This window comes from Mesocricetus auratus, unplaced genomic scaffold (assembly GCF_017639785.1).
Source record: "Mesocricetus auratus isolate SY011 unplaced genomic scaffold, BCM_Maur_2.0 Super-Scaffold_100031, whole genome shotgun sequence".
In the NCBI taxonomy this organism is placed as follows: Eukaryota; Metazoa; Chordata; class Mammalia; order Rodentia; family Cricetidae; genus Mesocricetus; species Mesocricetus auratus.
In genome coordinates, this window is record NW_024429212.1 from 8,803,937 (window position 1) to 8,830,240 (window position 26,304).

The 26,304-nt window shown below is 45.5% G+C and overlaps 1 protein-coding gene across 2 annotated transcripts in view; it reads right to left on the reverse strand.

Moving 5' to 3' along the window:
- Myo16 (myosin XVI) overlaps window positions 1–26,304 on the reverse strand; it is a 422,801-nt gene that overhangs the window by 274,045 nt on the left and 122,452 nt on the right. For both annotated transcript variants that reach the window (XM_040733405.1, XM_040733404.1), the window contains exons 3-4: window positions 6,864–6,934; window positions 2,676–2,819 (exon numbers count right to left, since the gene is read on the reverse strand). In XM_040733405.1, the coding sequence (XP_040589339.1) occupies window positions 2,676–2,819; window positions 6,864–6,934 (215 nt within the window). The remainder of the gene's footprint in view (window positions 1–2,675; window positions 2,820–6,863; window positions 6,935–26,304) is intronic.

Consider the following 26,304-nt stretch of genomic DNA (forward strand, 5'->3'; position numbering starts at 1 on the left):
TCTCAGCTTTCCACTGGTTTTTTTACAACCTTGGAAAAGAGAGGCACATTGCTACAGATTGTGTACCGTGGTCCTTGACTGGGGTTCACCTGAAAACCTTCCATGTTATTCTTTGCTTGTGTTTTGGTAGACCACCAGGGACGTAGAATGTCATTCTCAGAACACCAAGGCCACCTGAAATGAACACATCTCATTACTGCCAAGGTGAACCTTCACCTCCTCTCTGAGGGCGCTCTGGTCAGGTCCTGTGGTGACTAGCCTTCCTTCCTTCCTCTCCACACTTCAGAAGGAAGTCACCGGCAACACCACAATATCTTAGGGCAAGGGTGTGCTCCAGTTGCTTGAGCAGAGATGATTCACACGGAACTTTCACAATTCATCCGCACAGCAGATCTGTGTTCTCTCCTGTTGGAGGACAGTCAATGAAGGGATTCGTGCCAGGGGAATTCTGAGTGCTTGTGAGAAAACTCCAAGAAAACAAGACAAGTGTCTTGTGGCCTGAGTTTCTTCAAAAACACAGAATTGTTCTTGGAATGTGCTTTCTTGCTCCTCCCAGGTGTAGCGGATAGGAGTGAGTTGGCTTTAGGTGTTATTATTATCCACACTCCTCTATGGAAAAACATATTTTGGCCACCTATGGCTTGTCTCTGTGATTGCACACCTTACTTGTGTAATTCCTCTTAACCCTCACAGTACAAGTGACCTGATACTCTGAATAAAGTTGGCCTATTACATGAGACTTTAGTCTGCCTCATTTTTAGGCCCTGCTCTCCCAAGTTCACCCTGTCAACTAGATCAGTAAACACTCTCCCGTTTGTAACCTTAGGCGTGAGTACAGAGGGATTTATTGTTGCCTGCCTTACACTACCCTCTATTATGACTACTTTCGAGGGTTCCTCAAATTGGGACGGGTCTGTTTAGATCTCCTCTGTGCCCTTTGCAAAGCTTTCCTCCCTCCCTTTATAAATAATGGAAACCCCATCTTGCAAATCCATGCCCCTTGCCTGGATTCAGTCATCTCTCCTCAATTTGACTGATTGATGAAGAAAAATCCTGCTACTGTTTTATAGAGCAACTCTGTGCTATTTTACTGTATAAAATAGCAAACTATTTTAATTTTAGCTTTGGCTTTTAATATATTTTAACTAATGTTTTCCTATGTTAAATTTTATTTATCTATGACCTGATTTTTATCAATATTTCTACTTGATTTAAGCTTAAACTGCTCATCTTCCTTTAACTTCTTAAGTTAAGCTTCTGACTTTAACTTCCTTTAACTTCTTAAATGGAAGGCTAAAATTGTTAATTGCTTCTCCGGAGAGATGGGGGACTAAACCATGATTTAAACAAGTCCACACTCACAATGAGGTATGCACCTCTGCTAATTTCAGGTATAAACAAGGGTCAAGCTTGTTCAAAGAGTTGGAGGAAGAATTGAACGCAGATGACGACCTCAAAGAGCTCTCCACTCTGTAATGAGTCCAGTACTCACCCTGGCGATGGCCCCTGGCATCCATCCCAAGTTAAGAAGATGATTTGTCATTTCTTTAGAAAGTCACTCTCCTAAACATTTATTCTGAGGACTGGGATGAATGCCATTGTTTATTGATTTTCCTTGGAAGAGGCAGTTTAACTTCAATGTACATAAACTTCACATTGATTTCCTCCTCCTTGCAGTCTCAGAGAGACCTAAGGAATTTGCTACCATGTAGCTCATTTTAACTATGAGCCGGTTATATACCTTGGGCACCAGTTTTCATGTCCAAGCTTATTCCAATCTTGGTTTCTGAACATGGAGCATTCTGTTTCGGTGTGGTGCTCGGGGCTGCTGCCTCCAGTCCTTAGTGGGGTTCTGAAAGTCACACTTCCCATGAGCACAGTCTCTCTGGTCAAGGTCGGGTAGATCTCACAAAGGTCTACTTAATGAGCCTTGAGATCATGATGCAGTCTTGTGCTAAGCTTAGCTTTGTTGTTGTTAAGGTCTGCAGCATCCATTCTGCAATGCCAACCCACTAGTCTGGACCTGCCCTCCCTGGAGACCACATAAAGAAGGCAGCCGTTTGCCCCGAACCTTCTTTAGAAGCTTTGGTACTCCAGATTAGACTGGGGGGCGGGGCGGGGGATGGGAGTAGTGGGTAGAGCATGCTGGCTGGTGTGGGGACCAGGTTTGAGAGCCCCGCCTGAACTTAGAAAGGAAAAACCATTGATACCCAGTGATGCTCATGGGAAGAAAGGTTGTTGCTGTTGGTACTTAATTCGGCGTTTCTCATATAGGAGCGCTGTGTTTTGCATCATTCCTACCTCTCTCTACTCCTCCCCCTCCAACTTCTCCTGTGTGCTCTCCTCTCCCTGCCAAATTCATGATCCCATTGGAAGAAATTCTTTTAAAAGCTGGACTGCAGCTGCCTGAATGTGGATTCTTGAGAACAAACATGGGCATTCCATTAACGCTGCTGCGTACCAAGGCATGCGATTCTAAAGCTTGTCATGACAGGAGCATGGGTTATTTTAGGAGCTTCATGATTGACAATGTTGTTTCTAATTATCTGCATTCTTGGGGCATGAATGGCGACAGAGACGCATGCTTTTTCCCAAAAGTAGCGTGAGAGATATTATTAAGCACATATCTGTCATCGAGTCCTCAGGAGATAGGCCAACAGGAGCAATGTACTTACCAGTACAAGCAACAGGACAATATCAGGGTTGTCACAGGCACAGGCAATGTGCATTGGTGTCCAGAAGTCCTCATCCTGGTGGTTGACATTGACACCCCTGTCGATGAGGACTTCCGTGATGAAGACATTGTCGTATCGGGCACACTGAAGGAAGGACAGAAAGGAAACATGATGCAAACATCAATGACAGTCAGAACATGGCAAGCGAAGCCAAAATTGGGTTCCCCATCTCCAGTGAGACTAAAGGAAAGGGACAGATGTCAACCTGATGGGGAAACCTGGGCAACTGACTTTGGGATGAAAAAGTAAATAGAGGCAGCTAATAAATAAGGCATATCTTAATTAAGTTCTTGGGCCATGTACAGTGAGTGTTCTACTATGCTTTTGAGTGCATCATCCTTCTGATACAAACAGTTCATTGGTACTGTTGACATGCATGTGCCATTTCTCTCCTGGGATGGACATGTCTTATGTAGGATTTTATACGTGATCAGAACAGTGTCAATTCATTCCTCCCTGACTGGACAGCACAGCAAGGAATACAACATTGGAAGAGCCTGCTGCTGGCTGGCAGGCATCTGCTCCAATCAGTCTATGAGGAAGGACTCAGGTATGGTTTTACAGCCTCACAGTGGTCAGGAGGGGGTGTAATAGGTGACACCCATCAGCCTTCTCTAGCCTCCACAGGCAGGAATATACCCCCACACTCACCTGTGTATGCCCCTCCCCACTACACACACACACACACACACACACACACACACACACACACACACACACACACACACACAAAGACATACTGGACCTGGACTGAGGGAACCCACACTTCAGCTCGTCACACCCACATGCACGCACCCCTCCCCTCCCTCGCACTGTACACAAGTACACACAAGCACAAAAACGTCCCTAACCCGAACTGCAAGAATCCACCTTCACACCCCAAAGGTACTTGGCATTTGGAATTTCAGAGTCTTTCAAGGAGGAAAAAAAAAAAAGAAGCTAATTAGATGCGAAGCTGAAAGCGACACCCACCCTTCTCTAGCGATGTACTTTGCGACTCACACCTCTAAAGATTATGAATAATAATTTGACAGCAATAAATACCTTTAATCACACTTGTCTGAAAAGATTATGGAGGCTGCACATCTCTGCAACAGTGGTCTTCTGCTATTACCACGGCTTAGCGAAAGCCCGTGCTCTCTAGAAAGAATTTTCCTCAAGCTAACGCCTCTTTCCTTCAGTCTGTGTTGATCGTCACCATGTCAAACTAGTTTGTGGTGGCACTTTACCACACCAAGAAAATGAGCGAGATGACGCCCATGCTCAGCGGCGCTGGGAACTGCTTGTCTGCCTGTCGCTGGGCGTCATGCCCCCAGGCCCTCTGCCACCCTTGTGTCTTCCTCCGAATGTCAAGCGGAACTCACCAGTTGAAGTTTACACAGCATAAAATGTAGTGACTCCTGTCCGAAGACTAAGAATTTTAAGGACCAAGTCTGGTGTCCTATGCCCTTCTGCATAAAACGCTCATAGTTCAAATGCCCATGAATCCTAGTGTTTTTCCAACACAAGTGTGCTAAGTGTCTGTCTCCTCTCTAAGTATTGGGACGGGATCTTAGCACCTTCCCCGAGTCAATAAGCTCCTTAACCTGCACTGCCAGGTCTCCTCTGTTTTATTTTTTTCCTCTTCCTTCCCTAATGTCTGGATCCTGGACAATTTAAATGTCTCTCACCTGGAAGTGTTCACAGAACCTAAGAAAACTTGGTCAGACTGAAAACACCATTCCTCACGGATACTTCTCAACTTTAGGGAAAATTATTGTCCCACGGGGCCATAAAAAGCCTTGATATGCTTTGAGTTAACATTTTTCCAAGCTATACCTCATGCTTATATCATCTATCAATCTATCCATCCACGTATTATCTATCTGTCCATCTATTACCGATTTATATCACCATAGGTGTATCTATTCTCTATCAATCATATATCATGTATCTATCATCTGTCTGTCATCTATCACCTATCATCTATCTATATATCCATATATCCCTATATAACCATCTACTCTCTACTCATTTCTTCATTTATGTATCTGTACTCTATCAATAACCCATCATGTATCTGTAACATATTTATGTTTCTATCATAACTGCTCTGTTTTTATCTCTCTATAGCATCTGTCAGTCTATCCTCTTAAATATTTTCATCTGTATGTATATATTATCTATCTGGTTGTCTATGTGTATTATCTCCTTCCATTTTCTGCCTCCCCTTCCTTGCTCTCCTCTCCATCATCTACTCGATTATGTTATAAACTCTGTTCTTTACCCCGCTTATTTATGTTCCAGTGTATCTTAGATATTTTGTAGTCATCATACCAGTTATATGAATTCCTTATCTTTGTATTAAAACTAGAATCCACTCAGTAGAAGGATATCTATAATTTCTAAGGAATCTCACTTCAGCTTGACTATAATGTAAGGATGCCACAGCATAGCGTTGAGGATGTCTGAAAGTCACTCCCGGTTGTGCAGCATTGGAATTCTTCTCTTAGCTCATTAACTAAATCCAATGTCCCAAACCCCCAGCATTTTATCAAGGCTTACACAATTGCACTCCTCACTCCATATACAAAGATTGAACTGGAGAATTCCTCTATGGTACCCTCATGAGATAACCTTCCTGGGGGCACAGACGTGGTTGCTTTTGCCATTATCTCCCTGTCCATCATCCAGCATTTGATACCTGCCATTTGTTTGCTACAGGGATTTGTTTTAAGGACCAGTAGGCAAAAACACTGACTCAAATGTGTTAAAAAGAAGTTAAAATAAAGACATATAACCAAAACTACTAATCTGTCTCTGGATTCTGTATCGACAATAGCCTTATTGGAACACATGATCCCCATGTAAATGTTTTTCTTTTTCTGGAACATCTAAGAGAAATGTCTTATACAAGTTGGCACTTATAACAGTGATTCTAAACCTGTGGGTCACTATTCCTTTGAGAGCCAAATGACCATTTTGCAGGCATCAAATATAAATTATGTTTTGTGTGATATATTTACATGAAGATTCATAACAGTGCCAAAATTACAGCTATGAAGGAGCAATGAAAATAACTTTATGGTTGGGGGGCTCACCACAACATGAGGACCTGTATTAAAGTGTGGCAACATTAGGCAGGTTGAGAACTGCTGACTTAGAGCTTGGTGTTCAGTGAGTAACCCTGGAGTTAGACGAACACAACACCGAGACAGCCCAACCGTGTCTGCAGCTTGCTCTTGATCCGCACGCACATGCCTCCCTTCAAGACATCGATGGAACGGTGTGTAATCAGGACCCAAGTCTGAGTGGCATCAGGCGTCCAATGTGGGATGTCCCAAGGCGTGGGTTCCCCATGAGGCTGTTCACACTTGACATTCTAGATGGCTAAATTGCCTTTCTCAGCACCTAAGGCATTCTGAAAGCCTGTAATTTTTTTTCCCTCCAGCAACCTGCAATTGTCCCTTTGTTGTTATTTACTCAGTAATCACGGCTAAAGGAGAGCATGGCAGAAATTCCCCCCTCCCTCACCCAACACACAGTTTGTTTGTACATATTCCCCAGACCCAACCTAAGCACCCACGACAGCATCAAAGTTCCTGCCTCAGAACTGGCATGAGATGAAGTCACTCAACACAACCTTTCCCTTCTTGATGGACTCTTTCTGAATCTTTGCATTTGATTACTTGGGTCTAGAGTAGCTACCTTCCCATTAACCATGTAGGCTCTGTATCCTGGGGGTCTTTTCCTCATGGCTCCTTCACTGTCCTGCAGTCCCCACTGGGAGAATATAAAAATGACTGTGACTGCAGCATCATGCGCTCACTCCATCTACTGTGACAAGATCTATGCAGAAACAAGGATGCTGTGTGGTATAAGCTTCAATAGCTAGAAGTGAAAGAACGAGTTGAGACTTGACACTCTTGTTCCACCCAATTCAGGTTGGCTAGGGTCTGCTCCACCCACTCCTCCTCAGCTCGGCCAGGGTCTGCTGGCGTTCCCTTCCTCAGAGCATCCAACTCAGCAGCTTTCTGCACACCTGAAGTGCCCATTGTTTGACGCTTATGCTGGGACTGACTTTTGAAACCTTAATTTATTCTCTGTCTTCAGGTATCACACACGGCCCCGTCAAGTGCCAGTTCTTACCAGGTGGAGTAAGGACCCTCCTGAAGAAACGAGAGTGTGTGGGTCCGCCCCCTCCTTCAACAGTCGGAGCACTGTAAGAGAAGAGAGAAAACAGAGTTGGAGAAAGCATGGTCGCACCCTGAGCCCAAGCCCACAGTATTTCAGCAGCAGCTCGGACAAAAGCTGTGAGGTTCACAGGGTGACAGTCACTGTTAGATCTCACATCACACAGGTATGATCACTCTCACGTTGCACACCTACAATCACTCTCATGACACATACCTACAATCACTCATGTCACAAACCTACAATCACTCTAACATTGCACACCTACAATTGCTCTCATGACAGACACCTACAATCACTCACGTCACAAACCTACAATCACTCTCATGTTACACGCCTACAATCACTCATGTCACAAACCTACAATCACTCTAACATTGCACACCTATGATCTCTTTCATGTTGCACACCTATGATCACTCTCACGTTGCACACTATGATCACTCTCATGTTGCACACCTATGATCACTCTCACGTTGCACGCCTATGATCATTCTCATGACACACACCTACAATCACTCATGTCACAAACCTACAATCACTCTCACATTGCACACCTATGATCTCTTTCATGTTGCACACCTATGATCACTCTCACGTTGCACACCTATATGATCATTCTCCTATTGCACACCTATGATCACTCTCATGTTGCACACCCATGATCATTCTCATGTTGCACACCTATATGATCACTCTCATGTTGCACACCTATATGATCATTCTCATGTTGCACACCTATATGATCACTCTCATGTTGCACACCTATGATCTCTTTCACATCACACACCTACTACCACTCATGTCACACATGTACAATCACCCTCACGTTGCACACCTATGATCACTCTCACATTGCACACCTATGATTTCTCTCACATTGCACACCTATGATCACTCTCATGTTGCACACTATGATCACTCTCACGTTGCACACCTACTACCACTCATGTCACACATCTACAATCACTCTCATGTTGCACACCTATGATCACTCTCGTTGCACACCTACCACCATATATGTTTATCCTTCTGTCCAAACCTGTTACCCGGCATGGAAGTTTGATTACCCACAACAGCCATAGAAATCAATGAGAAAGTAGAATTTACTGAAGTGGGTTATTTTGAAGCACCAAGTTTATTTGTCCTTTGCAGAGTAAAAGAAAACATATAAATAAAATAAATCCCCTCTCTAGCCTCATGAGGTCATTGTTTTTCAATTTGTGATGACCTATTGGCTTAAAGCAAGGAATGTTTGCATTTTTCTCATTAAGCCTTCATTTATGCCATTAGCCCTTGCCCGTGTTTCTTCTACTGTCACAGAGCATTATAGAACAAAGCCACAGTGTCACATAGATCAAAATATATATCAATTATCACAGCAAACCCACAGCTGGAAAGCGATTTGTGTGTCCATTTGCTAGAAAGGTGAATTCATTAGCACGTGCAATGTCATGAGGTACTGAGAGATCTGCCAGCTCTGCTGATTACAGTGTCCTGACCAGGCAAGCCTCCAAGGAAGGTCCTTGGGTTCAGGGACGCTCCATGCGTCTCCAGTAGCATATTCATGGTTTTTAAAGAAAAACATTGATGCATTTGCCGCAAAAGGGAACAAAGTAGCAGCTACTCTTTTTGTTGTTTTGTTTTTATTGTTACTTTAGTTTGCTTCAATGGTTCTTTGTAGCCTAAGTCAGTCAGAAAGATTTAAGTCTTGTACCTCAGCCTCCCCAGTGCAGGAATTACATCCGTGAACCTACATATCCAGCAGCAGCCACTCTTACCTCCAAACGTGACACAAAACATCACTGGTCAAAGTGGCCGAGATTCAGTCACCCTGCTTTATATAGAATTTCTTCTCTGGGACCTGAAATGGGACCTAAAGGTGCCTTTCTCCCTATTCATCACAGCATCAGTGCCTCTAGGCATCTATTCTCTTGTCTCCCTCACGCGGAGTGACTCCAAGGGGACATGCCATCTCAACAGCCTGGCTGCTCCTGTACAGGCTCCAGCCACAGAAAGTCACCCTCTCAAGCTTGTGCATTCTGTGAACACGATGGGAACAGGCATCTACCATAGAGGGGACCTATGAAAGTAGCCTAGAGTGTCTATATCCTCGAGCCTTCCTCCAGTCAAAGCGCCTTGCATCCAAACGTCTCTTACTGCAGAGCAGATGCCTGCCTGCTGTCGAGGGCATGAGAGCCAAACCTGTCCTTACTTCTTCGACACTACAGCCTGTCTGCTCCAGGACTATTCCTGAAAGAGCTTGCTAAGGAAGGTTTCTAGAACATTCCCTTTCTATTCACAGTACAGGATTTGCTTCCATGACTGAGGTCTGCTCTGCTGAGAAACCTTCTGTAGACAAATTGCCAGCTCCCACCATCCTGGGCAAGTTGAGTGAGGCAGAGAAGCACAAAGATTAGACTAGCAGCATGGGACTCAGCTTAGCTTGGGCTATACACACCCATCTCTGAAGTTGTAGACAACCTGGGGCCCCCACCTGCCTCAGGCTGCAGGCACACCTGCTTTAGACAATGGCATTAGGTCACTCCCCTTAGTAACCCTTTGATAACACCTCACAGTGATTCAGACACATCATGGACCACAGCCTGGGAGCTCTGGGAGATGGGGTCAAACTAAACTATGTTGGTTTAGGACAAGCATACAAGTAAGGCAAACTGTGCCCTCTGAATGAACTTTTAGGGGAACTCTTACATTTACCATCTTATTCTTATGCATAGTTGGGCATGGGTATGACAATAAAATGCTGTGTCCCACTATTAAGACACTAGAAGTATGATATTATTCCCCACACTACAAGTGGAGAGATCCAGCACTGACGGGACAGAGCTGTTATGTGGTGGAGCATGGACTTGAACTCCAGTGGTATCAGGGAGATCCACTGTCAAGCTCCATGGGCTCTCGTATGTTCGGCAAGTCTCAGGGGAGGTTCCAGAGGACAGCAATTAACACTATCTATCTATGTATAATAAATGGATACACTTCATTATTTGTTTCCAAACGCTTAAGAATAAACTATTTCCCCAAAGTCATTACGGTAACCGAGGGCATTGGGGGAAATTAAGAACACACAGGAAATTGAATAATGTTGAAAATACATTAAAAATAAAGAGAAGACAGGCATCATGACACGTGTCTAAAATACCACCCTGTCTAGATAGTGAGGTATTGTCTCTAAATAATTTTAAAAAAAAGCAAAGAGGGAATTGGATAGGTCTTGGGTGATAGGTCATAGGTGAAGGCACCAGACACCAAGTATGATGACCTGGGTTTGATCCCCACTGGGAGAAAAGAGCCGACTCCTTATAGTTGTTCTCTGATTTGCGTGCACAGGCAAACATCTTGAATAAATAAAGAGGAAAATAACAAAGGCCAGGAAGTCCTAAGATGGGCAATGCAGACTTGAAAAGATGACATTTATAACACCAAGTGTTCCCGTTTGCCTGGGCACACAATGCTTGCCACTCAGTGCTGTTTGAGGTACTCAGAGCTCCGAGGTCCCAGTTCTGCTCCCACAGTCCTAAAATGAGCACCCTCTTCACCAATGTCCTGGCCAGGGCTTCCAGCTGGTGTAAAAGAGACACAGAGACAGCAGCAGTCTTCACTCCATTCTTTACAGAGACAAACTGAGGCTTCGGTCTGCCCCACCTGGTGTGATGTTGGCTGGCTTTGTACGGGCATCCTGTGAAAGAAGCTGAGTGCCCCTACCACCGCTGTTTGTTGAGGGTGTTTACTGTGTAAAGATCTTGTGTTTTCTTAATGGATCTACTGAGATGGTGTGATCGTGTCCATTATGCTCACATGTGCTGTACTTCAGTGACTGGGTTTTCATACAAGGCAATGGCCTTGAATTAGTGCACTGAAATCCACTTGGTTACAGGCTATGTATTTCTTGGCTTTGATCTGGACAGGTTCCAGAGCCTGGCCGGGGCCCCTGTCAGTCTGTTTTCTTACACTTCATGGCTCTTTAGGTTTGATCCCGAGTAATATCAGCCTCACACAGCATGTTGTGACATTTTCTGTGTCCTGGTTTATGGACACATTTGCAGTTTTGTATTGGCCGCTCTTCAGTCATTCAAGGGTTCCTCTGGGCAGCAGTGTGTTGGGCTCCACTGTGGGAAGATGCTAATTCAGTCTCTCTACTCCCCACTCCCGGAAGCTTGTCTCCCAGTTTACAACACTTGGCTGTTTTCGCCTTGGTACATTGATGACTTGTGCCCCCCCCCAGGGGCTTTTCAATCTCGCATGGTCTCCTAGGCTTCCGTGTACAGCTTTATGTTTCGCCCGCTTGATTCTCCTAAGTTAGCACGTAACTAAAACTTATCGTCCTTCATTCCTGATTTTTGTAGTTTGATTTTTTCCTTCATTTTCATTTTCTTTAACATTTGGCCATTTCAGCTAATGATATTTCAAGTACGTTGACCATTTCATAGACCACTGTTTCCCTCTCATTCTCGCTATTGCTTGTCAACAGTTTTCTGGCTTCCACCCAAGTGTGCATACCTTTCAGACCACTGACTGTTGCCTTACTGGTTTTCTTTTTCAAACGTAGGAAGTTAGGTAACTGGGTGTTCAAATGCTTTTCTGCTGAAGCATTTACAGCTGTGCACACGTACTGGTTACTCCACACCGATGGAGATTTTAGCAGGTGTAAAAAAAAATGTACCACAGTGTCAGGGGCCATTCGTGGGGGGGGGGTTACGAAGCTCATTTTTCCTGACACGACAGTGAATAGAATGTTCAGAGAAGACTGAAGACTAAGATGCAGAGAAAGAAAACATTACAACTTAATCCCTTCAGGGTGTGAGAGCCTATGGCTGGAACTCCCTGAGACAGCTGCTGGCTGGGGTATAGTATAGGTCTCCTGCATCTTTCCTTTATTCCTCTTGGTTGGTACTGTTGAGATAACTATCCCCATGCCCTCCTTAAGTTCCTTCTCACAATGTCTTCTGGGAACAAGAAGCCAGCATCTCAGGGAACCCGCTTTCCCTGCCCTTTTCCTCCTGTGTCCTAACTCTCCTCAAACTGATCACCTTAGTAAGGCCATATATGGAGACTTAGTCATGTCCTGAGGTATGCAGGGTGTGGTTGTGTAAATACAACGGTTTCCACAGGTTCATATGCTTGAGTACCCGGTCCCCAGTTGGTGGAAATATTAGGGAAGGATTAGAAGTTATGGTCAACTGTATATCTGTTTCTCTGCCTCACGGTTGTAGACCAAGATGCAAGCTCTCAGGAATTCTTTCCCTCGGCCATCAAGAACTCCAATCCTCTAATATCATAAGGCAGATTAAGCTATTTCTTTTTATAAGGTGCCTTCGTCATAGTGTTTCATCACAGCAGCAGAAGAGTAACCAAGACATGGGTTAGGAGCTCAACAGACGAATTGGGGGAGGGACATAATTCAATTCATAGAGGTGAAATTTTATGTACTTACAAATTTCCTTAAATCCTTTAACAATCTCTGTTAAACGTTGGAGAAAAGTTGACTGTATCTGTCCTTCTGATATATGAAGACGCTTCCTTTGCGGCCTGTCACGTGGCCCACCATATTCCAAAGGGCTCGTGAGTGTGTGGTCTGCTGGTGTGGGTGGCACACAGCGGCCCGAGTGGCTTCCAGTCTTCTGCCCCAGACTCTCGAGCACTTTCCTCATCTGTCACCATCCTACTACGGAGGTCACGCCACAAGGCAGGGTGTTTCCCTTTTCAGTCTTCACCTCCCCTCATCTGTCTTGGATCTTTGTGCAGGCATAGGTATATGATGATTTCCTTGTCTTTGAGATGGGGTAATTTCTCTTTCCACGCCGTGTCTTTATTTTCCTCCAGTGACTGAACTTTGAGCAACTATATTCATTTATTTACTTTATTTATCTATTTGGTTTTTTGTCTTTTGTTTTGTTTTTTGAGACAGGGTTTCTCTTTAGCTTTGGAGCCTGTCCTGGAACTCGCTCTGTAGACCAGGCTGGCCTCGAACACACAGAGATCCACATGCCTCTGCCTCCCAAGTGCTGGGATTAAAGGTGTGAGCCACTATGAATATTTTGAACAAACCCTTTGTTTCACATGCTGAGAGCTTTCATATTGTTCACTTTGTAACTAGGAGCAGGCTGTGCAGTTAATGACTGGCAGCTGCCAGCCAGGACCAGAAGTTTGGGGCATGCATTTAGCTTTCCTACTGAAGGCTACATCACCAGCTGTTAGCATGCGCAGCTTTTCTTGGGCTGATCTCTGATTGCCGATTCTTCGTGCATCTCTTGTTTTAAATGTTTTCGTGCCTGAAGAAATAGGCGATCCTTACAGGCAAAGCACAACCACTTGGCTCTCTATATTTCCTTCTGATTTCTGGCCCTTGAGTACTTCTTTAATGTGTAATGGTGAAATTAGTTTTTAATTCATAAATTCTTTTTTTTTAGGTTTTGTTTTTACATCCCAACCAAAATCCCCCCTCCCCTCATAGAGATTGTGGGCATGACCAACTAATGATGGAAGCAACTGGAGATCCATATCCTGAAGGCGGAGACCTAGAGGTGGGATACCCCAGACACCTAGGATAGAACCAAACATGAAACAACAAACAAACAAACAAAACAGTTAATGAGATGATTCCTAATGATGCTCTGCTCTTCTCACAGATTGGTGCCCAGTTCATTCATCATTAGAGAGCCTTCTCCCAGCAATAGATGAGCGTTTTGTTATGTTCAAACCTGTCCCGAGAGAGTGGGACTCACATGTGACATTTACTACTTGCTTGCTGTGTGGATTGCATCCTTTTACTTTCCTCTCAGCCTCTGTTGCTGCCTTCTCTTTGGTTCCTGCTTTCCTGTTTGGCTGTGCTTTGTTGTATTTTGTGAAAGGGGTTTACCTGTGTAACCTACACTGATCTCAAATCCATGACCCTTCCTCAGCAGGTGCCACCACGCCCATGCCAGCATTACAGGCAGGTGCCAACACGCCCATGCCAGCATTGCAGGCAGATGCCACCACGCCCGTTCTGCTTTTGTGTGCATAGGTCTTTACATACTGCCATCTTAATCCACAAGCATTCAGATGAATTATTCATTAGGATTATAATTATCATTTTAATGCACACCAACCGAATTTGCATGAATTACAATTGACTGAGGTTCCGCAGTGAACAAATACTTCATTCTTGGATATTCCCGTCTCCCCAACTTCAGGCCCTCAGAATTGAGGCCATACCTTTATGCATGTGTGATGCCTGTGGACAGGGGCAAATTTTTTTCTCTTCCAAGTATCTCTAGATAGGCTAGGAAAACTTACAGTAATACAGCAACATTGTACTGTCTGTTTTTTTTTTTCTTTATGGGTATTTCTTGTATCCTTATTTATATATGAATTTTTATTTAAATTAAAAACAATCTTATTTTGCATATCAATCCCAGTTCTCTCTCCCATCCTCCCATGCCTCCTCACCAACCCCCTATCCTGCCCCCATCCACTCCTCAGGGAGGGTGAGGCCTTCCATGGGAGATCATCAAAGTCTGTCACATCATTTGGGGCAGGGCCTAGGCCCTCCTCTGTATATCTAGGCTGAGAGAGTATCCCTCGATGGGGAATGGGCTCCTAAAGTCCATTTATGCACTAGGGATAAATACTGGTTCCATTGCCAGAGGTCCCATAGACATCCCAGGCTCCCCAACTGACACCCATGTTCAGGGAACCTGGTTCAGTCCTATGCTGGTTCCCCAGCTGTCAGTCTGGGTTCCATGAGCTCTCCTTTGTTCAGGTTAGCAGTTTCTGTGGGTTTCTCCAGCATGATCTTGCTTGTCACTCCTCCCTCTCCACAACTGGGTTCCAGGAGTTCAGCTCAGTGTTTAGCTGTGGGTATCTGCCTCTGCTTCCATCAGCTAATGGATGAAGGCTCTCGGATGGCAATTAAGGTAGTTGTCAATCTCATTATAGGGGAAGGGAGTTTAAAGTAGCCTCTCCACTATTGCTTAGATTGTTAGTTGGGGTCATCCTTGTAGATCTCTGGACATTTACCTAGTGTCAGATTTCTCTTTAGACCTATAATGGCCCCCTCTATTAAGGCAACTCTTTTCTTGTTCTCCTCTGTTCTTCCCTGGACTCAATCTTCCTGATCCCTCATGCTTTCCCATCATCCTCTTCTCCCCTTCTCTTTCTCCTCCCTCCCTTCCCCTCCCCACTCGCTCCCAATTTGTTGTCTCCTGTAAATTCTTCACTTTGCAGATTTTTTTTCTGTGAATCCAACAGTGTCACTATTGTCAACCCAGAAGACCTGTGCACCACGGATTCTCAGTTTTAGTTCGTCAAGGATGCTTTCATCCTCCCTACATCTGAGGAAGGCAGTTTTCCTTCATTTTGGTTCTTTCTACAATTACTATCTGGTTGTTATTCTCCCCTGTATCTTCCCATCTTCGTTTAGAGAATGCTTCCTCTAGTTACAAGAACATTAAACAACAACTGATTTAAGTTCTCGCGAGGAAACACTGTCTGGAATGGCCCAGGAACAGTTTCTTTAGGCTAATTGATTTTTTTCCTCCATGGATCAGAGTTTGTTTCATTGCATTTCTGAGAATGGTTGTTGAAAACTTAAAATCACAAACAGTAGAGATGGGAGAAGTTAGAAATCACGTTCACTTTCCTTCCAGGACATCCAGCCCCTCCCCCTGCAATCCTATTTGTCTCGTGACTTTTGAAACCTTTAATGTCCATATCCTTGGTCATGCACTGAACTCCCAGTCCACTGTTTCAGTGCCAGTTTGTGACTGAAACACTTTCTTAGACGCCTGGACACCTCTCCCAGAACTTTGCGGAGGAACCTTGAGCAGGGCTTACATTTTAGGGAGCTCCTTTGCTCTGTTGGTGAACATTTCCCCTAGCCTCGCTGAGTTGGAACGCATTCGTTCCCTTGAGTGTTTTAGGAGCATGCTCTTAGCATGTGTTTACACATGTTAACCCTTAGCATGTGTTTACACATGTTAACTCCACAAGTGTTTACAGTGCTCATCAGCTCTCCCAGGCAGCTGTCATCACAGCTACTGGCTGAGAATTTACCGCTCATTCATTCTGCAAACGTTCCCCAGGAAAAGATTTGTAGTGTTTTTATATTTTTTGTTTTTTTTTCTAAATTAAGTAAAATAAAGTCTTTCTTAGGAGCCTGGGTTTCTAGGAATCTGGCAGACAGGCAAACATGGCAGTCATCTAGGGATAGGCCTTTTGGGGAATCCCCAGACCCTGTTTCCACTGTCAGTGTCTGCAGGACAGTGTGCTTTCATAGCTATCAGGATGCCCGGGATGGTGGTTAGAAAGGCTGTCAACAGAGGAGCATGTGACCAGGGGATGTGATTGGCAGCCTGTGAGGTTCTAGCTGAGATTCAGCCATGTTAAAAAGAACGGAGGTCATATTCCAAGCCTGTTGGTAATATTCAAAGTTCAAGAATGTTTTTATTCTTTTGCCAGCATTCTGGTTGATTCTATAGAGGGCAGGTTTTTTAGTGTCTCTCTGTATTCCCAGCAAGGTGTACCTCATACATTTTAATTACTCGTATGAGTTCCTAAGAATATTTACTTTCCATGAGAAAGTATAGGCCAGTACTACTGATGATGAATGACAATACCTGTGTGAGAGCTTAAATTACTAAACTTTTATATGATGAAAAGTCATTTTAAGAGGTCAGTATGAAACTCGCCTGTCCCTCAGATCATCTATGATATAGTGCTGTGATACAGCTTGCCTGGTGGGAATTAGGAATGGCCTGCTTACTAGGCTTGGCCCTGAATCAACACTGCTCTAAATATTCCGGAACACACCAGAATGACAGTTTTATAATGACATACATTGGGCCCCATATTTCTTCAGTGCCCAGTGCAGCAGCCGTAAATCCAGAACACACATGATGTAAACACAAGCTTCAGGCTTCATTTTCGTTCTATTTATGACCCTCTGCCAGCTTACAGTGTGTGTATAAAATGCTCCTACTCTGCACCAAGTTTAGAAGATGCCCGAGTTTCAAAAAGGGAATCACTTTGCAAATCAACTCAATGGGGTTCATGACCTGCACCACTAGCAATTTATATTTCTATATATCAGTCTGTCTGTAGTTCTACAGACCACTAACACATTATACAGCCATTGGAATAGTGAAAACAAAATAAAATAGTCTCATATTTGTGAAAACAGTCCAAGTGTAGTTTGCTTCCATTAAAAGCCCATACTCACACCCACTCCCCCAACTCCCCACACCCACAACCCTCTCACTCCTGACATGCCCAAACCCCCACATCCATACATGTAGAGCCTTTTAAAAATCAGGCGACCATGGAATAAACATGCTGGCACTGAAATTATTCTGACGGCCTAAACACAAGGTGGAAGTCAAAAGGAGCAAACGAGATGCCAACCGTGGCTCTCAGTGAGTCCTTCCGTTCTCTGGCCTCAGCCTTCTAAACTGTAAACTGACATAAAGCTAAGCATCGCTGCTGAGAACAAGATTGTATAGGTGAGATGAAAATTACTGCTCTGTCAGGTTTGGAAACTGGGAAGGAGAGCAGTTAATGGAGGGGACAGACACAGAGTCTTGGAGAAAGTGAAGCCACCAAGCAAGAGGCTTCAGAGACAAAGACTCTGCCGTAGAGCTGACGGTACAACCTGTTGGCTTAGTTTTCACTTCTTTGTCCCCTTGGTGCCTGCCTTCTGTCCTTGTCCGAAGAGTGGAATCTAGTCCACCCTCCCGCCTCACCATGGGCTCCTCTATCTTAGGTAGTTTTATTTATTTTTTTATTTTTATTTTTTATTTTTTGGTTTCTACGAGACAGGGTTTCTCTGTATTGTTTTGGAGGCTGTCGGTCCAGCCCGGCCTCGAACTCACAGAGATCCACCTGCCTCTGCCTCCCGAGTGCTGGGATTAAAGGCGTGCGCCACCACCGCCCAGCTTCTTAGGTAGTTTTATGACATGTTTACTTCATAGTTTTCATTAATCAACTCGGTCACTGTACAGCTGCTGTGATTTTCTGATGTTCCAGAGGACACCACAGGAGCACAAGTTTTTCTCAAGTTCTCAGGGAATTTCATAAACCTCTGACTACATAGCCTTAGGGTGTGTTTGGAAACTGGAGCCCCACACTGCCTGTCAGGCCTCACGCCCTGCTTCCTCTGTTAACTGCAGTGTGGAGTAGCCGCCCTCTGCCTGAGGTCAGCCCCTGCGCTACACATGCACATCTGTCACCCTGGGAGCTCTGACGGGACCCGCGGTGGACACCACAGCTCAGGCGCAGCTGGTTTTCCAGCTGGGACTTTGGAGTAGTAACAGAGGCAGGCGGGCTGTGTTAATGTGAGCCTGGCCAGGAAGCTCAAGCTATGAGGCTCAGCGTAGAGGCCCAACGGGTGGACGCCCACAGGAGACGAAGGAGTGGAAGTGGGATGGGGCTGAGAGGAATAGCCAGGGCGAGAGTCCTCACTGTCTGTCAGGTCCAGCGTGACCGCGACACACAGGCCTCTACATCCATCCTCCCTGCGGATTAATAGTTTGAGGTGACCCCACACTTTGACTCGTGTGACCTTGGTTAAGCAGGGGTTGGGCCATCTCTCTGATAGTAAACTCAGATGCTATGCTGGTACTCACGAACCCAGATGATGTGGGGGGTGAAGGAGACATTAGATTGCAGCTGAAAAACAGACACAGGTCAGGACCTACCAGGATGGCTGACTGCACAGTTTCCCCTCAGGGCACTTGGGGGGCGTGAAGCTGTGCAGGAGGGTGAGGAGGAATCCTGAGCCTTCGTGGTTCTCAGCAGGTACTCGCTGCCATGTAACAACAAAAATCGTGGACCCAAAAACTGAAGTAGGCTTTCCCGTGTTTGCCGCATACGGCTCTTGCATGAGTTTAAGCGTGTGTAGATATACGTGTGCATATGTGTGCTTATCTCCATGTGCACGTGGAGGCCCAAGGATAACTTACAGAAGTCCCTCAGATGTTACCGACTTCATTTTAAAGCAGTCTCTCACTTGCTTGGAACTCACTAGTGAGCCCAGGCTGGCTAGTTAGTGAGCCTCAGTCGTCCATCCCCTTGCCTCTTCTCCACAGCCACTGGATTACAAAGCATGCCCTTGGGCTGGGGATCAAATTAAAGCCCTCATGCTTGCAAGCCTAACATTTTGCCAACTGAGTTGCCCCCCAAGCCCCAGATATGGCTCACTTAACCAGGTGTCCTTCAAGGCTGTCTTGGGAGTGTGATTACATGGGTCCCTCTAACGTTTGGGGCCAAGGAGACTCAGGCATGGGAAGAGCCATGGCTCTGTGCACACTCCCCTTACACACATGCGTGGACTCTGTGGACAGCCACTTCACACACATGCGTGGACTCTGGACAGCTACTTCACACACATATATAAGCTCTGTGCACACTCCCTTTACACACATGTGTGGACTCTGTGGACAGCCACTTCACACACATGCACAGACTCTGTGGACAGCGCCTTCACACACATGCACAAGCTCTGTGGACATGCCCTTTACACGCATGCACGGACTCTGCGGACAGCACCTTCACACACATGCACAGGCTCTGTGGACATGCCCTTTACATACATGCATGGACTCTGCGGACAGCCCCTTCACACACATGCACAGGCTCTGTGGACACCCCTTCACACATGTGGAATGTCCACACAGTGTCTTTGAATAGGTGGGACATCTTACATAGGAATCAGAAACTCACACCGCAAACACCCCAGCTTTTACCATATCTTATGGCAACACTGTATCTGCTACTAAATCACGTCACCATGGAGTCTTATTCCTTTAAAGAGGAGACAGTGCCGGCTCCAGGGCTTACAAGAGGGAAACCAGACCGGTCTGACTCATTTTCAATGCCCTCAGAAACATGACTCTTGGAAGTCTGTGGTGGTATAAATGAGAAGTGTCTCCTACAGTTTCTAATATTTGAACACTTGATCCTTGTCTGGTAGCAACGTTTGTGGAGGTTTAAAGTATGGCCTTGCTGGAAGATGCATGCCACTGTGAGAGAGGGACTTTGGGGTTGAAGTCCTTGAGACACTTCCGGTTTTCTCTCTGCTTCATGCTTGAGGGTGAAAATCTGAGCTCCCAGCTTCCTGTGACTGCTGCTGTGCCTGCAACTCGCTGCCATGTCTCCCCACACCACGGTATGCTCTTGTCTCCCGGCCAATGGCAGAGTCTTGTCCCCATCAGCAGAGCAGACTCTTATCCCTCGGGAACTTTCAGCAAAATGTGCACGCATGGCACATTCGTAGAGGTCAGAGGACAATGTTGCAAAGTCAGTTTCTAGTCTTTTATGTAGGTCCTAGGGATCAAATTCAGGCCACCCAGCTTGCATGACAAACTTCTTCATCCACTGATCCACTGAGCCCTCTCCCCATCCCTAGACCCATGGATTTTAATCTGGTGTAATATAAATGTCATTCATTTGTAAAGGAAGCTCAATATACTTTTTTTTTATAAACCAGAAGCTAAAAGTAAGTCACTCAAGTTGAATTCAAGAATAAAATTACTCATTTACTGAATTTTATTTCTTCAGCATTCAGTCACACACACACACACACACACACACACACAGAGAGAGAGAGAGAGAGAGAGAGAGAGAGAGAGAGAGAGAGAGAGAGAGAGAGAGAGAGAGAGAGAAATTAAAGCAAATGCTCATGCTGCTCGCGTGCGAGGTGGCAGCTGCCAGAAGTGGGTTCTCAAGCCATGTGAAGGAGAGACTGGAGTGGATTCGGGCAGGGCTGACATTCCCAAAGCAGAGTGTTTTGCCGGAGTTGGATTCCATAGCTGCCCTTGGAGACAGGACTAGGCAGGGCCCGCTAACATCACTCCCTCGGATCACGATAAAGAGAAGCCCTCTGCAGTGCACTGGACAGCACTGGAGAGGAAGAGTTGGCACGGAAGAGCCGGAAAGCCCTGCACGAAGGTCGCTCCCCCTCGCTGTTGCTGGCACACATACCTGATCCTTGTCTGCCCCACGTACTCCTCAGTAGGTTAAATGACAAACACTGAGTATAGAGGAGTTTTTTGTTGTTGTTTCAAATTCATCGTAGACATGGTTTATTTTTTAACTTATTTCAAAACTGCAGTTCTTGAGACTCAGATTATGCTCTGCCGTACTTCCTGTGTGCCCACAAGCAGCAGGTGAGCATACATGTTAGTTGAGACGGGGACCCCAGTTGTTTTGGATACACATGCACCCCTCTTGCAGTCATGCTCTGGGCAGTCTATCTCCTTTGCCTACATGCACCTCCTATACAACTCTTTCTGCACAACGTACTTAGGAACCTAAGAAGCGCCTTAGACTTCCTCCTATGTCAGGACACACACACACACACACACACACACACACACACACACACACAGAGTTCCCGAGCAACGGCATAGGTCTCCCCACTTCTAGAAACAATCAAACGTAGAGTCTTTCTCTTCAAGTGTATTCTCAGCCTATTAGCGTGAAGGCTGATCTGGCCTGATCTGGTTTGGCGTACATGCTTAGCAAGGCAAACTCTGACCCCTGGGTAAACTTTTAGGGAAAAATCTCCCATGCACCATCCTATGCCTATGCACCATTGGATACACCCATGATTAAAACCAGATGCACTATGGGAAGAGACGTGTGCAGACAGAATCTGTCAGTCAAAGTAGGGAACCGCCCAAACTGCATCACTAAATAACCAAACTCCCTTTCTCCTGCATCCCATGAACAGAAGCCCCAGGCAATAATCCAGTCCCTTGTGTCCCTTCCCACATGTGCCCCCTGCCGGTGTCAACAGTGTGGCCAGTATAGTCTGCTTTATCACTGTGCTCTGAATGGGCACCTGTCTCTTCTCCAAATCTGTGTGACCCCGACTTTCAGTTCTTTGAATCTGAGGTCAAGAACTTGGAAACATCACTGTGGCCCCCACCACTGGGACCACAGGGGTGGACAGAAGGCCGAGCCTGTGGCAGGACAGCATGGTTTTAAAGGGCTTGGGATCTTCACTGAGCTAAAAACCAAGCAGGCTGTCGGGTTCCTTAGAATGTTACTGTATCAAATCCCGGAGCATTGGTCCAAAGCCAGACACGGGTGATAAAGAGTTCCCAGTGAGGTTCACACCTATAGTCTGACTTCTCACAGATGTGCATTTGAGGCAAGAGACAAAGAGGCTTTTCCTGCCTCGGGCATCATTTACATTTAGCAAAATGCACAGATCTTAAATGCACATCTGATTAATCAGTGCTTGTGAGTAGACCTGAGTAACCCTCACTTAGCTCACAGTGACAGCCTATCCATCATTTCAGACAGTCCTCACTTGTCACCGTGCAGTGGGCAACCCCAGCTGCCGCCCGTACGTCCAAGAGAATCAACATCAATTAATTTTGCCTAGGATCAAAAGACGCAGATCATTATGTCAAATAAGGTAAGCCAGACTCAGAAGATATATTTGATATATTTTCACTGGCCTTGGACTTCCGTGGTCTTCCTGCCTCTGACTTCCAAGTGCCATGATGACAGCATGTGCCTCTACACCCAGCTACACATCCCCTAACCCATTTATACTATATTAGCATTATGTCTCACACAGTGTCATCATAGAGCATTTAAAATAAATAACTGGTTTGCACGACCCTTGTACGTTTTAGGAACCCTGACAGAGGAAGCAAAGATATTTACAGGGTAATTCACAGCTTTCTGGCTCACAGAAGTTTGCTGATGCCTGAAATACACACGGCGTCTTCAGAATGGCCAGTGAGAACAGATTGTATGCAGAGGTTGAATCTGCCCCCGCCCAGGAAGGGCTCCATGGAGTCCTTACACTCCTGTGTGAGGCTGGCGGATGCACGCTTCTGTTCCTCAGGACTTCCATGCAGAGGCAAATAGACCAGAACTGCTTGAGCTCCTGGGTACCACTCCATCCACCGCCTTTCTCTCTGTATCTTATTACATGCCACACTGTTCTTTTTCATCCCCAGACAAGTGTCCTGCTCAGCACTGATAACTGTCATCCCCAGAGATGCTCACCAGTGACACGGTGAGAAAGAAAGAAAAATGGAGGTCCCCAGGACTCTGTCAACTCCAATTTCAATATGAGTCAGAAGTTTCCTCCCTTAACAGAATCCTTCCACGGCCAGGAAAGAAGAATCTATCAATGATCAATGCCAAGGCTTCTTAGGGGACATCCGCTTTCGGGGCTGATCTGCAGGGTTTTCTTTTGTGCCTCACAAACTTCGTTTTAACCAAACCGCTTTCTGCTGCCTCTTAGCTGATTTTGAAGGTCTGGGGCATCGTGTGAGCCACATGGGTTAGGGGATGAATTCCAAATACCTCAGTGGGTCTCATATCTGCACAGGACACTATTGTCTCATGAAAAGTCAAGAAAATACCCAGACCAGGATGCCTGCGGGAGCCACTGGTTCCATTGTAGGTGCTAAAGAGACAGCTTTTTCCTACTGTTCAAGTCCGACTTAGCTTCAGTAACCCTCACCTTTAAAACTCTTCTGCCAAATGTCGAGAGAAGGTCAGATGTGTCAGAGCTTGCTGTCGTGAGTCAGGCTTCTGGGAGTTCCCAGAATGCTATTGGAAATGGTGCCTTCAGATAAGCTGAGAGTGTCTCACAGGATCCTTCCTCCACTGCTGCGCAGGTGACATCTTCACAGAGGTGGTATCTGAATCAAGTCCCCGACCTATGCAGAGTGTGACTTCTAAAAGCTCAGATAGGACAGTTATAGTAGCCTCAGCTCTCCCCTCCCCCATAGCTCATTTCTATTCATCAAAGGCCTCAACAGTGACCAGCGTGCAGTATGGTAGTCAGTGTGTGTCAGCTCAGTGGATTGACTAGACAGAGTTCAGAGTAGCAACCCAAGCTGCAGGGATTGCTGGACGAGTAATCATCTGCCCTTTGAAAATGAAGGCAAAATCAATCTTTATTATAAAACTGAGTAGTTGCAAGTCTCCCCACCCCAAACACACACACAGAATAAAATGGTTTGATCTCCCCCGCCCGGCATGCGTGGGCTGTCTCTCTGTCTCTGCCTCTCTTCCCTTCCCACTTGGACTTTGCACAGGCTACTTACCCTAGGTCACAATGCTCCTTTCTGTTATTGCAAACATTAAGAGCTTGAGAGAAGGCTCAGTAGTTATCAGGACTTGCTGAACAAGCCGAAGTCCTGACTCCAGCTCTCAGTGCCACATAAGCTAAGCATCCCACCAATATCCTTAATTCCAGCTCTGAGGGATCTGATGCCTGGTGTTGGCCTCTGCGTGTGCCCACACACACTCATTCAGGTAACACACATGCACACATGCATGCACATGCATACACGCACACACATATGCACACAAATGCACACGTATATGCACACATACATGCACATACACACACATGCACACATGCATACCCACACGCACACACACGCACGCAAGCACATACACACAAATAAATCGCAAATCACAGATCCCTCCCTCAGTGGGTAAAGGCGCTTGCAGCCAAGCATGACAAACTGAGTTTGATCACTGGGACCCATATGCATGCACACTTGTGCACACTAATTCATAAATGGAATGCAACGAATACAGTAGGCAAAGCTGGCAGACAACTTACAAAATAACCCTGTCTATAAGGAATAATCAAAGTAATAATGACAAACTCATGAAACTCACATTTACATTGCATCAGCATCTACTCTGCTCACATGAAAACACACAGAGCGGCAATCATGCTGGAGTCTTGCAAACCAAAAGGTGGGTCTAACTGTTATATGAGCAGGAGAAGAGTAGAGATTTTACCTAGAGTCACTAAATACACCACCATGTTAAAACAAGTCAAATCTTAGGGCCAAAGCGGGCGTTAGCATCCCATTGACAGGGGGTTGCCTCACAAATCACAGGGATGCTTAGCTTCATCATTGCGTGTTAATAATCAGAAATTTTAACCACAGGGATTCAAAAACAAGCAGATCTTAATTGAACACACCCCATAAGATCTTCCAAGATATACATGACTTTTCAAGGTGGCATGGAGTCTGCTATTATATATTAAATATTGTTTTCCTTTCTAAAACACAAAGGGATTCCAGGGATGATTTTCTCTCAGAAACATGACTTATCACAAACACAAACTCCTTTATGAGTAGGAAGCTGGGTGCATGAGCATCCACACACTGGTATCTATGTGGTGGAAAGCAGTTAGCTGATGTGAGCTTCAGGAAACCAATGGGACCGGAGGCCTGGCCCAGTGGTTCAGACTGACTGCTGCTCTTCTGAGGACCCAAGTTTGATTTCCAGTACACATATCAAACAGCTCACAATTGACTCTAACTCCAGTTCCAGGGGATCTAATACCTTCTTCTGGCATCAGTAGGCACCCACACACCTATGTACAAATCCACACACATGCGTGCGCGCGCGCGCACACACACACACACACACACACACACACTTGAAATTAAAATTTAAAAGAGTGTATGAAAGTAGTATGCTGCCTTCTGTAAATCAAACATCTGAATACAAAGGACATGTTTTCTTCTTTTCCTTCCCTCCCCCCCATCCATCACCCCTTCCTCCCTCCCTCCCTCCCTCCTTCCTTTCTGCTCTCTTTCCTGGCAATGAAACTGCCCTGGGCCTTTGACACACTATGGTAGGGAACTAACCATTGAGATGCAGCCCTAACCTTTAAATATCTTTTAAAGCTAAATGTAAATTTCCAGCTGTAACTCTGCTGGGGCTGTGTTATGCCTTATGTCCCCTTCCTCCTGAGCCCAGTCCTCCCACATTTGGCAGCCAGATGGTGACACGTTGGGGTGTACACTACCCTGGAGAACTCATCAAGGTCACAAAAGTCAGGTCAAGTGTCACGAATTGATTTGTTCCCTGATTAGTTCCTAACTCAGTCCTATTTGTTAAATACCACTTCATGTTTCCTCCATAGAAAACTCATTATTACCCATCTGATCCAACGAGTTCAACCCTTTTGATGGCTGCGGCAACAATGTCTATGCTGCCCACCACGGCTGCAGGCCTCTGTCCAGCGCCTCAGCTAGCGACCTTAAAGAAAGCTTTGCTTTCCTTCCAGAATACAAGCTCATACTGCCAAGTCAGCAAACTAACCCTAGATCATAATCACCTAGCCAGGCTTACGAAAAAATAATTTGTAATAAAAATGTATCTGGGCTTTCCATGCATAGCAGAATGTGGGTAAGCCTCCAACTAAGAAAAGATAATGGTTTAGACTTTGATTGGATCAAAAAGACTTAGCACCTATGAAGCCTGTATCATACTGGAAGCCACAGGCTAGACTACAGCTGACTGTCAGGATACACAGCAGGCCAGGAGATTAAGGGATCAGGGAAGGAGATGAGTGAAATCAGACAAGTCACAGCCCTCTGGAATTAAA